This window comes from Ochotona curzoniae, unplaced genomic scaffold, assembly GCF_017591425.1.
Source record: "Ochotona curzoniae isolate NIBS_2020 unplaced genomic scaffold, NIBS_Ocur_1.0 scaffold_1037, whole genome shotgun sequence".
Classification (NCBI taxonomy): Eukaryota; Metazoa; Chordata; class Mammalia; order Lagomorpha; family Ochotonidae; genus Ochotona; species Ochotona curzoniae.
Window position 1 is genome coordinate 5,206,782 of NW_024467083.1, and position 17,633 is coordinate 5,224,414.

General features: G+C 42.7%; 1 protein-coding gene across 3 annotated transcripts in view; it reads left to right on the plus strand.

Moving 5' to 3' along the window:
• The first annotated feature begins 2,987 nt into the window (after positions 1-2,987).
• The window catches only part of MTF2 (metal response element binding transcription factor 2), a 49,463-nt gene continuing 34,817 nt past the window's right edge, over positions 2,988-17,633 (plus strand). For 2 of the 3 annotated variants that reach the window (XM_040999202.1, XM_040999203.1), the window contains exon 1: positions 2,988-3,238. In XM_040999202.1, coding sequence (XP_040855136.1) covers positions 3,234-3,238 — 5 coding nt within the window. In that variant the 5' untranslated portion in view covers positions 2,988-3,233. The remainder of the gene's footprint in view (positions 3,239-17,633) is intronic. The other variant, XM_040999204.1, reaches the window with a different exon arrangement.

Below are 17,633 nucleotides of genomic sequence, written 5' to 3' on the forward strand. Positions count from 1 at the left end.
TATAATGGCTTTCTCGATGACAGCGCATTGAAGTGGCAAAGTACTACATAGCAGGAGACATGGCAGTGTGTATCTGTGTCTGTTCTATGTAGTCTCCTTTTCCTTACGAAACATCCAGAATGCAATCTAATCATTCCTCCAAAATCACTTCTCCAAACACCATAAATGGATCGAGTTTCCACCTACTTAATACAGCTAAGACTTTGCAGACCAAACTAAGTCGGTAGGTCAGGAAAGGGAATAATATTCAAACCATAGCAAATAAAGGGGTTTTTTTTTGGTGGGGGTGATGGAAATTTTCTAAAAGTTGATTGTATTTGATGACCACACAGTTCTAGTCCAGGGTTATTGTGTCTTTTTTTAATGGATTGCAATATAATATTTCATGACTGTTCGAGCAACAGGGAGGGAGATGTGCCTCTGCCTCTGAATGATTCTCCAGAATATGATACACATCACTTCCCTCTTGCATCTTATTGGTTAAAGCCACATGTGATTTCAAGTACAAACCAGTGCAGTTTGACTATGAGTCTAGAAGAAAGGAGAGCCAGAATATTTGATGATCCTTGAAATAAATGGGACTTTTATTTTTCTTCCTAAGTTCCTATACCATGGCATGCTGCTTAGTTAAACTGGCATTATTGTTGCATATATTCTTTATATTTTTCTTTGAGCCCCCTGAGTTTCCCTGATCCCCTAAGCATTTGGTTTTCTTGAATACTTGGTTGTATCTTTTTATTCATGTGTTTGCAAAGAAAGAAAATATATCTGTATACACTGCATTCCGCCGCCCCTTTTTTTCCTTTAACAAGAGGCATCATTGACATGAATGCATGAAGGGATTTTCATCCTTTTGTGATGAAAAGCTAAAAGGCTAGTGAGTGGAATTATGGGAAGGTAGGCTGTAACTCAACACAAGGAAAAAATTTAGGTTTTTAGTAATTCCCTCTTTACCTGTGGTTTGAGTTTCATGGTTTCAGTTACCTATGGTCAACCATGGACCTGAGAATACTATATTAAAACTTCTAGAAGTAAGTTATAAGTTTTAAGTAGCACACCATTCCGAGTTGTATGGTGAAATCTCAGTTGCACTCCATCCCTCCCGGGATGTGAAGCATCTCTGCCCGCATATGTATATTGTATAAGAGGTCTTCAGAAAGCTATGGAAGAAAATATGAAAACCTGTGCATAGTATAAACATTTTTGCACCAAAATAAAATTTAAAAATCAATCTCCTGAACCTCTTTGAAGTCCTTTATATATGACATCCATCTGTCAGTCATTTTGTAACCGTGATGATTAAAGGATTGACGATCTCAGAATTGTAGTGTTTGTGATCAAGTGTCAACACTTAAGAGTGTCAATGCGGATATGCCACAGAGAAGTTGTAAAGTACTTCCTTTAAGTGGAAATTATTGACTTAGGGAAAGATTAACAGTACAATAAAGTATTCTGAGAGATCAATCACATCCACTTAAGTTTTATTATGATGTACGATTATTTTTCTAGGTGTCTATGTTAATCTCTTGCTGAGCCTAATTTTTAAATTAAACCTTATTACAGAAATACATACATGGGAAAAAAACATTTTTGGAGTTTGATATTATCTGAGGCTTCAGCCATCCAATGGAGTTCTTGAAATATCCCTCACTAGATACAGGGGGACCAGTGTTAGAGTTTCTGTAATGAAAACAGCTGCCTCTCAGGTGTTAAATCACTTAAGATGGTGAACTTGAGGCTGACTACTTGACAGAAATGTTAAGAGTTCAGACTAAATGTTTTATTATATTTAGCTGCACTGTAAATACACCCGTTTGTGTAACATCTTTATCCATTTTTAAACTTTTCTGAAGTCAAAAATCTCTACAATGTGTAAAGGGCATGGATGAATTTATTACAAAGTAGGTTGTAAAGTGAATTGGGATAAAGTGAAACGTGAAAGGTAGTGAGGTGAACTTGAAAGATCAGGATTATTAGGACAAGCAGAGTGGAAGGGAATGCCCAAGATTATTTTAAAAATTGAATGCCTGGATAGCACAAATATGCTTGTATTTGCCAAGTCCTGGGATCAGAGGTTGGGGGAACCCCTTTTGAAATATGAGTCGGTGCACTCAGGCAGAAAGTAGGGTTTATTTATTTATTTTTTCCAGAGACAGAAAGAAATGGCATCCATTATCCCTGCTGTGTATCAGACAAAAATATAAAATCGTAAAAATATTTTGACAAAATTATAAATGTAGGGAGCACTTGTGGCTACGAATAAGAGCGAGAATTGCAACGTACTTAAGTGTACGTCAAAGAGACAAACACGCGCTCTCACAGTCTGTCAGCTGGAACCCCTGTCGGCAGCAGTGTACAGGGCAGGATTAGCGACTGCGCTAGTATGGAAAAGTTCTGTATTCCTAAAACATGCCACCTTGCACGACATTATTAGAATTTCATTAGTTAGGAAAAACCGCAAAGGAGGGAAACCGAAAAAAAGAAACCCCTCTCATCATCGGGTGGGAGGGGGGAGGCTTCCACACAGCAGCTCCTCATAAGGAGTTCGGGGTTTAACAAGATCTAATTCTGACATACTAAGTCTCCTCCCGGCTGAAGGAAATTCTAACTGCAGACCTCAGGGTTTGGACAAAACGTGGTTCAGCCGAAGTTTTCCCCCAAGTAAAGGCAATCGGCCCAGCTAGAGGTGCAGCGTACTGTCTTGTTTCGCAGGGAAGGTTCGACGCGGCTCCCCTTCCCGAAACCCAGCGCAGCCAAGCCGGCGGCGGGGAGCCGAGCGCTCACTACTGCTCACTATTGTGTTAGCACCGGCCGCGGAAGGACTGAGGCTCACCGCAACGTCAAAGAGTCCCTCTTTGTTCAGCCCCGGCCCGGGCCGCAGGGCGCGGTGTTCTTCCGCGCTCGCCGCGCAGTCCCCGCCCCCGCCGCGGCCCTGGAGAGCTGCCATTCGGCACCGGCGTCGCTCTGCGATCCCAGAATGCACCGGCAGTCCGCGGGAAACCAAAATGGCGAAGGGCTGTAGCGAAGTGGGCTGTGTTTGAGGCCGGTGTTACAAGCGCTCAGTCTACCTGCAACCCTCGTCCCCAAGGAGCTCCGTTTGTGCGTGCGTATGTGCGGGGTGCCCGGTGGGGCGGGTGCCCGGTAAGTGCTCGGAGTCGCAAGGGAAGCGCCCACGGGGACGTGATTGGTTGTTTTTTCCTGTATGAAGCGGTTGGCACCACTGAAGTGACCGAATGAGGTGAGAGACCTTGGCCTGGGAACCGACTCTTCCGGAGGAGGTGGAGGTGGGGGAGGAGGAGGAGGAAGAAAGGACGCCAAGTATAAAAGGGAAAGATGGAGGAGCAAGGTGGGGGTGGGGGCTCTTGTCTGTGGGGTGCCTTTGCCCACATCTGTGCGTGTGGGAAAGAATGGGTGGGAAGGAGTAGTCAGCCGGGTGCCGGGCAACACGGGGGCTCCAGGAGCCAGGAGGACGTTGGGGAAGTCGGTTGGAGGAACGAGATAAAAGGTCGAGCCGGGGAAGCTGTGTGTGGAGGGCAGGAAGGAACCTGGGGGCGGGAGAGACGGTTGGAGGGGCAGGATGAACCTGGTGACGAGGCGGTGGGGAGTCGAGGGGAGGAGCCGTCAGGAAAGTGGGGCCGAGGGAGATTCGGGGAGCCGAGTGCAGGGGCGCCGGGGCAGGCTGGTGGGGATTGCCTTTGGGGCTGGATCACTGCATCCTGGGAGCCAGCGCTGGAAGCTTGCAGGGGAGGAGTGGTGGGAGGAACTGGAGATGGGTGAGGGGGCACCCTGTGTGGAGCGCCTGGAGTGTCGGAGGCGTTGCTTCGGACTGGAGCCCGACTCAGTCCCCGCTCCCCTGCTCAGATGGAGGGGAGCGTTGCATTCGTTTTTTTACTACGGAGATAATTACAGTTTAAGGGATTTCAACCCATTTGCCAAGATTTCTTAACATTTCAGCAGTGCCAGAACTCTTAACTCTGTGTGCTTTTACAATCTGGTGTCCTTGGTTGTGAGAATTCTTTGGAAGCGACTAGAGGTAACAGATGGTTTTATTGGGGTGATTGGATGAACAGTGAAGGTTCGTGAACAATGGGAAAAGGGTTATGGAATGTTATTTTATTGTTGAAGACATTTAGCTTTAATAAATTAAGATAGAAACCATCTTAGATCAATTCAAGTGTAAAAACCGAGGGAGGCCTATATATAACATACAGGAAAGCACCATGTGAGGTCAGTGCGGAGCTAGAAATATGTAAATAGTGTCTGATTTCATTTGACTCCAGATGCTCCCCTCGTGGTAACTTTCTCCTTCAGATGGATTCCATGTGACCCTCCTGTATACTACCTTGCCGATAAGCTGGTTTCAATTTCCATGTTTCTAAATCTCTTTTGAATTATTATTATTGTTATTCTGTAAGGATATGGGTGCAGTGAATTGCAAAGACAGTTGAACTGTGAATAATTAAATGTGCTGAAGTTCTTAATTGGCCTTTCAAAGGTTTGAAAATGCTTCAGATGCAACCATTTTGACCACCAGTTTTTAAGTTGATCAGTAGTTTAGTTTGCCAGAAAAGAGTTTTAGGTTTCTTAATATAAAGTGTTGTATTTTTGTGTTTGGCGTGTTAGGCATTTTCCCAAGTATTTGCAGTGATAGTATGAGAGAATAGGGCTTGATGTTAAGTTCCTAAATTTAAAATGTATGTATGTTCAGATCTTAAAATTTGCTCACCTAATTTTTTTGAAGTGCTAAAAATATTCTAAATATTTGAATTAAGAATGCACCTGCTTCCTGCTAACTGCAGATTTTTAATATGAATGGACATTAATGCAAATATATGAAATGCATAAACAAATTTTAGAACTTGATGTATAGAAATCACTCGGCTAATCCTTGTTTCTAGATGAAACAAGTGTTTTTAATAGTGCTTTAAATTATGTCTGGCCTCAAAGCTCTCTGAAAGGAATTTTATTCTGTATATTTTGCTATGGGTCATAAACTAATGTCATGGATTATAAATACTCATACCTTTTCATTACATCTTTGAAGGGATAATTTGCTTTGCTTACCAGAGAAACATGCATAATTTTTACAGTTGACTTGAGGAAATTGAAAGTATAGTGGTGGTCTATTTTAACAAATGGAGAAATTTGCTTCTGGGGAGTTGTCGTGGCCAATGTCTGTAGCGTGGTAGTCTTGAATGTAGAACTTAAGTGCTTCCTGAACAATATTCCTTGCTTGATATTTTTATGTGTGTTTCCCTTGTGCTTTAGGAAAATTTGTTTCTTGTGGTGAAATATAGCCTTCCATTAGAATGTGGAAGTTTGTTGATATTTCTTTTATTTTTTCAAAGATTTATTTATTTTTATTGGAAAGGCATTTGTACAGAGAGCAGGAGAGACAGAGAGGAAGATCTTCCATCTGATCTTCTCCAAGCGGCCACGATGGCGAGAACTGAGCCAATCTGAAGCCAGGAGCCAGGAGCTCTTCTGGGTCTCCCACGCAGGTGCAGGGTCCCAAGACCTTGGACCGTCCTTGACTGGTTTCCCAGGCCACAAGCAGAGAATGGGATGGATGGGAAGTGCAGCTGCCAGGATTAGAACCAGCGCCCATATGGGATCCCGGTGTGTGCAAGGCAAGGTCCTTAGCGACTACACTACCGTGCCGGGCCGATATTTCTTTGTTAAATGCTTATTTGGGAGGCAGGGTAACAGGGAGGGATGCATATAGACAGGAGGAGAGATTTTTTTTTTTTATCCACTAGCTCGTTCCCCATATGTCCCGCAACAGCCAGTGCTGATACAGGCTGAAACCAGGAGTGCAGAACTCTTACCTGGGTCTCCCCCAGGTCAGCAGAGAACCAAGTACTCAGGCCATCATTTGCTTTCCCAGGCGCATTAGCAGGAAGCTGGATCCAAAGCAGAGTAGCTGGTGCTTGAACTGGAGCTCTGATGGCTGTGCTGCCAGACCTGCCCCCGTGATGTGCATTTTTAGGATGTTGCTGCCCTGTAGAACTTTGTGCAGTGATGGCAGTTTCTATATTTGCTTTGTCCAGGATGGTAGCACTAATTACACTGAATTATAACTGAATTTATAATTCGGCTCACTAGTAAAACTAGAATTTAAATGCTTTACGCAGTAGTATTGGACAGTATGGTATTAGGAGTAATTGTATTCATATATTAGGAATTGTCATATCTGTTAACCCTGGAAGCCATAGGAACCTAAAGGTGAAAGACTGCCTTGGAACTGAGGAAGTTCACAATCTCCCTGTGCATTTTAACGTGAATTATTTTTCATTTTTACCACATACAGTGTCTTCTGTTGTGTCAAAAGAATAATCAAGCTATGACCTCTCTGGTCATCATCTTTGATTCCTTCCTTGCTTTCTTCCTTCTTTCCTTCCTTCCTTTCTTCCTTTTTAAGATTTATTTATTTTTTTATTTGAAAGGCAGATTTACAGAGAGAAGGAGAGATAGAGGGAAACATCTTTCATCTGCTGGTTCACTCCTTAAGTGGCTGCAATGGCCGATGCTGAGGCAATCTGAAGCCAGGAACTTCTTCTGGGTCTCCACACAGGTGAAGGGACCCAAAGGTCTGGGCCGTCCTCTGCTGCCTTCCCAGATAGTAATGGCATTAGCTAGTTAGAGAATGTCGGAAGAAGGAAAATATTAGGAAGTGTTATTGTTAAGTTAAAGGTATTGGTAGAATCCAGATAAAAATGTCTAGTGGAGGCAGTTGGAAAGAAGGGTCTGAAACATAGGAGCCAGTTTTGAGCTAAAGTGATGTAGAAACTGTTAACAGATGAAGATCAAGTGAAGCATTAGGAAGATATTTCCACTTAGGATAGACAGAACTTGCTGAATAAGAGAATGGGACCCTGGGCAACTTAACAGTGAACGGGTTTAACAGAGAAGGAAAATCAGTTTAGAAATAGGCATGGTTGGACAGATGGGGAAAGAATCATGTACTGTAGGTGGCAGGCATCAAAGAAAGAAAGACAATTTGAGCAGATAGGCCAGGATCTTCAATTGACACGCAGAGGTTGAGGACAGTGAGAACTGAAATTGGAGCATTGTCTGTCAGTTGATCATTTAGAAATCTTAGATGCCATTGATAGTTCTCAGGACAGAACTCAGTTTACAATTTGTGAAGCAGAAAATGCTTTTCTCAGTTTATTAATGAAAAAAAATGTGTTTTAAAACTTTTTTTTTAAAGATTTTTGTATTTGCAAAATCAGATATACAGAGAGGAGGAGAGACAGAGAAGATCTTCCCTCTGAAGATTCACTCCCCAAGCGGCTGGAATGGCCGGTGTTGCGCCAGTCCGAAGCCAGGAGCCTCTTCTGGGTCTCCCACATGGGTACAGGGTCCTAAAGGCTTTGGACCGTCCTCCAGTGCTTTTCCAGGCCACAAGCAGGGAGCTGGAAGGGAAGTGGAACGGCTGGGAATAGAACTGGCACCCATATGGGATCCCAGTGTGTTCAGGGTGAAGACTTTAACCACTACGCTATCATGCGGGGCCCTAAACTTTCTAAACCTTTATTTTCTGTTTTTCACTCTATTCAAAATTGGAAGGAGAGAAAGATAATTCTGCCATCTGGTTTATCCACTAGCTGGTTCCAGTGCGGTCAAGCACTTAGGCCATCTTTTACTGCTTTCCTAGGTACATTAGCAGGGAGCTGGATCAGAAGCCAGGGCTTGAGCCAGCGCCCATATGGCATGCTGATGCTACAAGCGGTGGCTTAACTTGCAGTGCCCCAGAGCTGTCCCCTGTTTTTAATTTTATTCTGAATGTGGCATATATTTGTCAAAGGAGAGTTGTAAAGTGTATAAAAAAGAGGAAAGATTATTCATAAAGTGAGGGCTTTGTGAATATGAGTTCTCTAGTACTGCTGGGAAGAGGCATGTTCTCTAAAAAAATAGATTCAGTAAATGTGGGTGGGTCTAGGGTGAGTACATGAGAAAGTTAAGAAATTTCGTGTTTCGTAGCTTGTTTTCTCTGAACTAATACCTGGTGGATGAAAAAGTTCAGTGCTCCAACAGAAATTTCACCAGCTTCCTCTTTCTGCAATAAGTAACATGTTTTTAGTTATTTCCTTGTTGACCTGGCATGGTTGCCTAGTGGCTGAAGTCCTTGCCTTGCATGTGCTGGGAATCTCTTGATATCCTGGTTGTTCCGCTTCCCATCCAGCCTCCTGCTTGTGGCCTGGGAAAGCAGTTGAGGACAGCCCAGAGCCTTGGGACCCTGCACCCAAGTGGGAAACCTGCTTCGGATCATCTCAGCTCTGGCTTTTGGGGCCTCTTGGGGAGTAAATCAGCTGACAGACTATCTTCCTCTCTGTATATCTGAATTTCCAATAAAAGTAAATAAATCTTTTTAAAAAAGTTATTTCCAGGATCAGCACCGTGGCCAAGAGCTAAAGTCCTTCCTTTGAATGCCCTGGGATCCCATATGGGTGCCGGTTCTAATCCTGACAGCCCCGCTTCCCATCCAACTCCCTGCTTGTGGCCTGGGAAGGCAGTTGAGGACAGCCCAAAGCCCTGGGACCCTGCACCCACAGGGGAGACCCTTCGGAAGAGCTCCTGGCTGCTGGCTTCGGATCGGCGCAACACTGGTCATTGCACTCACTTGGGGAGTGAATCATCGGATGGAAGATTTTTTTCCTTGTCTCTCCTCCTCTGTATATCTGACTTTGCAATAAAGATAAATCAGTCTTTAAAAAGAGTTATTTCCTTGCACATTACATTATGTATATGCAGTAGTTTATGTATATGGCTATTTGTAGTACTTTTTAAAAATAATTAAGATTATAGTGTTTCTCTAGATTTCAAGTTTTTGAGGCCACAAAAGCAGGTCTTGTTTTAAATTTTCAGCTCATTGAGATTTTGGCATGTTTTTTTCTGTGATATTTGGCTGTTTTTTTAAGCATAAATTTTACTTTATTTTTCAAGGGGATAATATTTTTCTGGATTTGTTTACTTTTATTGAAAAGGCAGATCAGATTTATTGAGAGAACTAGAGATAATTGGAAAGATCTTCCATCCACTGGTTCACTCCCCAAATGCCACAGTTGACAGAACTGAGCCTGTCAGGAGCCAGGAGCCAGGAGCCAGGAGCTGCTTCCCGGTCTGCCAGGTGAGTTAGAGTGCCAGGTCTACCTCTATTGCCCTTGTAGGGAGTTGGCATGGAAGTGGATCACTGGGTATATGAACATATGGCATGGTGGCAAGGTGGAGGTAGAGATGTGAAACAAATACATGGCATTGCTTATGTAGTTTTTTCCCCAAGATTATTTGATCTTGATTTCATTCTTGGAGAAAGAAATTCAGAATGTAGAGCCTGCTACCAGGGTAGCTGACTTGCAAAAATGTCAAATGTCTGGAATAAAGCAGGAACCAAAGGTGTAAATGTAATCTTCCACATGAATAATTTTTTCCTACCTTTTTGTGTTTTCACATGTTGAAGTTTTTACTTTCTTTCCTTTTAAATATTTGTTTTTTTGTTTGGTTGTTTGAAAAGCAAAGTTACAGAGACAGGGTCAGGCTTCCTTTGTGGTGGTCACTCATTGGCCACAACATCCAGTCCTGGGCCAAATTGAAGCCAGGACCAGGAACTGCACATGGATCTTCCATGTATGTGACAGAGGCCTAAGCTCCTGTGTCATCTTCTGCTAGTTTCCCTGGTATATTAGCAGGGAGCTGGATAGAAATGGAACAATTAGGACTTGAACTGGCACCCATATAGCAGTTGAAGGCAAAAGCCTAATGCACTGTGCCACAGTGCCCTTCCTTCCTTCCAACCACCCATCCATCTCTTTATTATGGACTCTCTATCAATATCTTTAATAGAAAGGCAGATATTCAGAGAGAAGGAGATACAGAGAGAAACATCTTCCATCCGCTGGTTCACTCCCCAATTGGCCACTGAGCTGATCTGAAGCCAGGTTTCCTACATGGGTATGGGGTATCAAGGCTTTAGGCGATCGATCCTTTACTTTACTGCCTTCCCAGGCCACAAGCAGGGAGTTGGAAGGGAAGTGAGCAGCTGGGACATGAGCTGGCACCCATATGGGATCTGGTATGTGCAAGGCAAGATTTAGCCACTAGGATATCATGCTGGGCCCTATTTTAATTTTTTTTAAAAGATTTATTTATTTATTGGAAAGCCAGATATACAGAGAGGAGGAGAGACAGAGAGGAAGATCTTCCGTCCAATGATTCACTCCCCAAGTGAGCGCAACGGCCGATGCTATGCTGATCTAAAGCCAGGATCCAGGAACTTCTTCTGGGTCTCCCACACGGGTGCAGGGTCCCAAGGCTTTGGGGCCGTCCTGGACTGCTTTCCCAGGCCACAAGCAGGGAGCTGGAAGGGAAGTGGAGCTGCCGGGATTAGAACCGGCGCCCATATGGGATCCTTGTGTGTTCAAGGCGAGGACTTTAGCCGCTAGGCAATGCCGCCGGGCCCTATTTTAATTTTTTAAAAAGATTTTTTATTGGAAAGGTATATTTACAGAGAGAAAACGCGATAGAAAGATGTTCCAGGGCCTGACACTGTGGCCTAATGGCTAAAGTCCTTGGGACCTATATGAGTGCTAGTTCTAATCCCAGCAGCCCTGCTTCCCATCCAGCTCCCTGCCTGTGGCCTGGGAAAGCAGTCGAGGACTGCCCAAGGCCTTGGGACCCTGCACCTGCATGGGAGACCTGGAAGAGCTCCTGGCTCCTGGCTTCGGATCTGTACAGCAACGGCTGTTGTGGTGACTTGGGGAGTGAGCCATAGGACAGAATATCTTCCTCTGTGTCTCTTCTCTCTATATATGATTGCAGTAAAAATAAATAAGTAATTATTTTTTAAAAAATGGTGTTCCATCCCCTGGTTTACTCCCCAAATAGCTGTGACCTCTAGAGCTGAGTGCCTCTGAAGCTGGGAGCCTGGAACTTCTGGGTCTCTTGTGTGGGTGCAGGGTCCCTCAACTGCTTTCCCAGGCCACAAGCAGGCAGCTGGATGGGAAGTGGAGCAGCTGGTTCATGATCTGGTGCCCAAATGGGATCCGGGCACATGCAAGGCCAGGATTTTAGCCATTAGGCTACTGTGCTGGTCCCCTCATTTGTTAATTTCTGTTTTTAAGTTTTTCTACTTTTTTGGGGTTTGCTCTCCTTTTTTGCTCATTTGATATGATGTAGATAATTTAGTAGCCTTTATTCTGCTTATTCCCATGTACATGTTTTCAGACTTCTGACTCTAAAAACTGCTTTATGTGTACTCCACAAACTTTAATTTGTGGTTTTTATTGTTCAATTGTAAATACTTTGTATTTCTATTGCAAAGTGCTTGTTTTAAATGACTGATATTTACAATTTAAGTAAATGAAATTTAATTCACTGAAAATAGTCCAATAAATTTGATAGAGAATTAGAGATAGTAAGTAGGATTTATATAAGTTGTGAGTTACCAAGGCTTTTTTTTTTTTTAAGATTTATTTATTTTTTTATTGCTAAATCAGAGAGGAGGAGAGACAGAGAGGAGGATCTTCCATCCAGTGGTTCACTCCCCAAGTGACTGCAATAGCCAGAGCTGTGCTGATCGAAAGCATGGAGCCAGGGACTTCCCCTGGGTCTCCCATGCTGGTGCAGGACCCGAGGCTTTGGGCTGTCTTCGACTGCTTTCCCAGGCCACTAGCAGGGAGCTGGATGGGGCTGCTGGGATTAGAACTGGCACCCATATGGGATCCGTGGGTGTTCAAGGGGAGGACTTTAGCTGCTAGGTCAGCACGCCAGGCCCAATTACCAAGTGTTGTCGCAAGAAGTTTCTGTGAAATTCATGGATTTTAAAAAAGAGAAGTTTACAATTTTATTTGGAAATATGGAGGTACCTCCAAGAAGGAATATTGAAGGAATTTTAAATAGGCACTGTTGTTAGAAAGTAGGACTGGGGAGTGGGCCAGCATTGTGGTACAGTGGATTAAACCACCACTTGTTCCCAAAGTCTCTATGGGAGTGTGGTTTGAGTCTTAGTTTGAGTCCCAGCTATATCTTGCAGGCCAGTTTTCTGCGTACATATTTGGCTCCTATCACCCATGTAGGAGACTGATGAAGTTACTGACTCCTGGTTTGCTGTCACTACCATTGAGTGAGTGTACCAGCAGGTGGAAGAGCTCACTGTCTCTCACTCTGCTTTTCAAATTTGTCAGATAGCAGGACTGGTGTGTGGAAGATAATGATAGAACTATTTTGCATTCAATCTTTATGTACTGTTTGATAAAAATAGTATCAAATATTTTTACATCAAATCTATTTCATATAAAAATATTTGGAAAAAAGTGTGTTGTTTGTTACTAATAATAAGCAATAAAGTAGGACTAGTCTTTAAGACGTTTTCTGTCCTCTAGGTTTGACTGATTGCTTTTGATATTTAAAGCAATTTTATTTATTCAAAGGTCCACACACATGTTGTATGTTGGTGCTTGGGTTAGGGGAGACACTTCTCATCTGCTGGTTTACTCCTCAGATGTCTTCACTAGTTGGGCTGGGCCAGGCAAACCCTGGAGCTGGCAGTTCAGTCAAGGGTGAGAGGGATCCCAGCCTTTGGACCATTGTCAGCTACCTCCAAGAGTTTGTATCAAGAGGAAGCTGGAATTGCAACAGAGCTGATACTTCCCAGATACTCTACTGTACTAAGTAGCCCCCCCCCCCGCCTTTTTTTTTAAGATTTATTTTATTTTCTGTTGGAAAGTCAGATATACAGAGAGGAGAGACAGAAGAAGATTTTCTGTCTGTTGATTTACTCCAACTGGCTGCATCGGCTGCAGCTGAGCCAATTCGAAGCCAGGAGCCTGGAGCCTCTTCTGGGTCTCCTACATGGGTGCAGGGTCCTAAGGCTTTGGGCCGTCCTTGATTGCCTTCCCAGGCCACAAGCAGGGAGCTGGATCAGTTCAGCTTATCTCTGGCGGTTTTGGTCACTTGGGGAGTCAACCAGAGGATGGAAGATTTTTCTCTTTGCATTTCTCCTTCTGTCTGTATGTCTGCCTTTCAAGTAAAAATAAATTTTCAGAAGGTCAGTTGAGTACCTCCCAAAGTAGTAGTGATTTCCCCAGTAAAAAATCTATTTATCATAACAAAACTTGGAAAATATACTTGGAACTTGGGAAAAATACTTGCAATATGTTTAACACGTTATTATTTATAATGTTTAGCATGCTTTAATTATTAGAAAAAAGGTTAACATTTCAAGTTAAAATGGGCAAAGAACATCAACTGCAGTTTTTACAGAATACAAATTATTAACAGCCTGTAAATAATGCTGCTACGTGGCCTGGTGCGATTGCGTAGTGGTTAAAGTCCTTGTCTTGCACATGCCGGGATCTCATATGGGCGCCGGTTCTAATCCCAGCAGCCCAGCTTCCCATGCAGCTCCCTGCTTGTGGCCTGGGAAAGCAGTTGAGGATGGCCAAAAGCCTTGGGACCCTGCACCCATGTGGGAGACCCGGATGAGCTCCTGGCTTCTGGCTTTGGATTGGCTCAGCTACAGCCCTTGTGGTCACTTGGGGAGTGACCATCAGATGGAAGATCTTCATCTCTGTCTCTCTTCCTCTCTATATATCTGCCTTTCCAAATAATAATAATAGTAATAATAATAACAATAATAATGCTACAATAATAATAGAAGTGAAAATATAGAGAGTGATCACATTCATGCATGTACCATGTGGGTTTTCAACACAAGGATGGTAATACTCCGTTTTGAAGAGTTGGGTCTTTGAGTACTACTCTGATGGTGTCACTGGGAGAGTTAATTGATACCTTTTGGGAGAGTAATTTGAATATTAAGACATTAAAAGTTATATGGAGAATGGGAGGTGGCCATGAGTATACACGTGAAAGGTGTTTGTGAGATAAGAATTAAGAGCTAGTAATAGATTCTTGATAATTGGTTATATTTGTTTTGTTTAATTTTATGTTTGTATTTTATATGATGAAAAGGAAAATGTATTTTTTGATACAGTAGTTTTTGAGGGTTTATATATTAATGGAAATGTGAAGAATGAGCTTTGTATTATTGCTTGTGATAATAAAACATTGGAAAGAGCATAAATCTTCCTTACTTGGGTAATGAGTAGAAAGTAACATGTTAGTTGTTGAAAAGATTTTTTATAGACTTTTATTTTGCATAATTATTTTAGAGGCGTACACACACACCTACACACATACAGAATGTGTACACTCTCATCTGCCAAGTTGTTCCCAGATGCTCACAACAGGTAGAATGGAGTCAGGGTGACATTGGGAGCCTCCTGCCTCAACCCAGGCCTTGCATGTGGGTGATGAGAACCCAATTATTTGCACCATTAATGCGACCCCCCAGAATCTGCTTTAGCGGGAAGCTGGAGTTAGCTGGAGCTGGGCAGCAAATCCTGGTACTCTGTAGGACACGGGAGGCGTAATGGCTAGGCTTCCTAAATGTTTAATACTCAGTAGATGGTACTAAGTAGATGGAAGGATCCATTTTCATGTATGTAGGAAAGTTACACAAAAGCATATGTAATTCTATTTTTTTTGTTAAAAATTAAGTTTAAATGAGTAACGCATAAGCAAAATGAAGATTATTAGTTTTCTTTTGTGAGAGAAGATAACAGGAAATTTTCACTTTAAAAATTATTTGAATGGTGGAGATCGGTATTTCATCATCTGATTCACTTCTCCAGTTTCTGCAACAGCTTGATCCTGAGCCAGGCTGAGGCCAGGAGTCAGAAATTCAGTTTGGATCGTCCATGTGGGTGGCAGAGACTCTAGTTCATCATAAGCAGAAAACTGGAATTAGTTGCAGAGACTCAAATGCAGGCATTCTGAAGTAGGCATCCCGAGTGGCAGCTCTCCCACCAGGCCAAATTCCCCATCTTCCTTGTAAGTTAGGTTATTACGTTACATCCTAGAAATATTAGTAGAAACAGCAGAAGCATCGGGAGATGGAAAAATAAATAAATGTTTGCTATGTTAGGGTCCATCTGAGAATAAGTTTATGGTGGGTATAGTACAGTGGGGAGGATAATACAGATAAACCTTGACAGTAGGAAAAAGGAACAGAATTTGTTCAAAAATAGCAGTATGTGTAGAATACAAAAGCCTGCAGCTTTGATTTTCTTCTAGGATTTCTTCTTATGCAATTTCTCTTCTAGAATCTAGCTGTTAGCACAATCTGGTCTTTCGTTGAGGTCTTTTCTCAAAATTTATTATGTTTATTATGTTGTTTAGGGCTTGGTTAGTGACTTAAGGGACACAGCTCTTTTCATGGTAATATACCTTATAAGAGGTTTCTGTCTTTCCTATTATATTGACATTTGTGTAGATTTGCTAAAAACACCATTAAATAAACCTCCTTTGTGCTTTAACGTGAGTTAGGGGAGTGAAGGTGAACAACAAACACATTATTTCATGTGACAGAACATTATTCAAACAGTAAAGCTTAATGTCCTTAAATCTGAACATTGAGTGTAAGCTTTTAAAGTCATGAATCATGAAACGGGAAGTATGCATAAAGTGCCGTTGCTTGAATTGCCAGTTGAGCAAGGAGCTTTTTCTTTGAACTTTGTGGTACAACTAGTTAAAATGGCATGTGGGATGCCCACATCTCTGTTCTGAGTGCTGGTTGAAGTGACAACTACTCCACGTCTATTCTAGTTCCCCTCTAATGTGCCTGGGAACCAACAGATGATGGCTCGAGTGCTTGACCATGACACTCACATAGAAGATTCCATTTAGAGCTCCTAGCTGCCTATTCCACCCCCAGGTGTTGCAACCATTTGGGCAAAGAATCAACAAAAAATCTGTTTTCCTCTGTTTCTTTCTCTGGCTATCTTCTCTTCTAATATAATATAATATAACATAATATAATATGATATAATATAATATAATATAATATAATATACACACATATAATTAAAGATTTATTCATTTTTATTGGAAAGGCAGATGTATATGGAGAAGAGACAAAGGTTCACTGCCCAAATAGTCACAATGGTCAGAGCTGAGCCAGTCTGGAGCTAGGAGCCAGGATCTTCTCCCAGGTCTCCATGTGGTACAAGGTCCCAAAGCATTGGGTCATTCTCTGCTGCTTTCCCAGACCACAAGCAGAGAGCTACATGCAAAGTAGAACAGTTGGGATATGAACTGTTGCCCACATGGGATGTCCTTGCTGGAGTGTAGAAGATGGCCAGTTGAGCCAACATGCTAGCCCCAAAGTTTTTGTTTTTGTAAAGGTCAAGTTTCTTTTTTCTTCTTTCCTCAAAGATTTATTTATTTTTTGTTGGAAAGTCAAATTTAGAGAGAACGAGAGACAAAGATCTTCCATCAGTTTGTTAATTCCCAAGTGACAGTAATAGCCAGAGCTGAGCCGATCTAAGCCAGAAGCCAACAGTTTCTTCCAGGTTTCTAACGCAGGTGCAGGGTCCCAAGGCTTTCGGCCATTCTCGACTGTTGTCCCAGGTCATAAGCAGGGAGCTTGAAGGGAAGTGGAGCAAGCAGCCGGGATACGAAGTGGTGCCCACATGGGATGCTGGTGCCTGCAAGGTGAGGACTTTAGCTACTAAGCTACTGCACCAGGCCCCAAGGTTTTTTTAAAAATAGCATTTTTACTTGAAGCAATGACTTTCCATGTATTGCAGATATTTTTTGTAATAACAGATTTCATTATATGTTTACCTTTTTTTTATAGCAGTTTTTCTGTTGTCCCTGTGGATTTAGCATCTTGTGCCATTTTCTTTACCTCCTCTTTTTTCTTTTCTTTCTTTTTTTTTTTTTTTAAGATTTATTTTTATTATTTTTTTTTATTGGAAAGGCGAATGGATATACAGAGAGGAGAGACAGAGAGGAAGATCTTCCGTCCAATGATTCACTCCCCAAGTGAGCGCAACGGCCAATGCTATGCTGATCCAAAGCCAGGATCCAGGAACTTCTTCCAGGTCTCCCACACGGGTGCAGGGTCCCAAAGCTTTGGGCCGTCCTCGACTGCTTTCCCGGGCCACAGGCAGGGAGCTGGAAGGGAAGCGGGGCTGCCGGGATTAGAACCGGCGCCCATATGGGATCCCGGGCATGCAAGGCGAGGACTTTAACCACTTGCGCCACCGCGCCGGGCCCTCTTTTCTTTCTTTTAAAAATATTTTGTACATTTAAAAGGCAGAGAGAAAGAAATCCTTCTTCCATTTGTTGGCATACTCACCATTTGACTACAGCAGGTGGAGCTGGGCCAGGCAGAAGTAAGGAGCCAGAAACTCCGTCCAGGTCTCCTGTGTGGATGGCAGGTACCCAGGTACTTGGTTCATCTGATGGTACCATTCCAGGTATATCTAGGAGCTGGATTAGAAGCAGAGCAGCCTGGGCTTGACCTGGTTGCTCCTGCATGGGACACTGAGGGTGCAGTTTAGCTGCACAGATTCCATTATACATTTGTTGTGTAATGGAGTTTTTCTACCTGCAACCTCTTAGTGCTGTTGTCAAATTATACATTACAGTTCTTTGTGTTTTAAGCTTAACAATACAAATGCCATTTTGTATACTTGATTTGGATGAGGTAGACATACTGTCTTTTATGATCAACAAATATGTTATGTGAATGAGATTTTATTTTCAACCTTTTTAAAAAATTG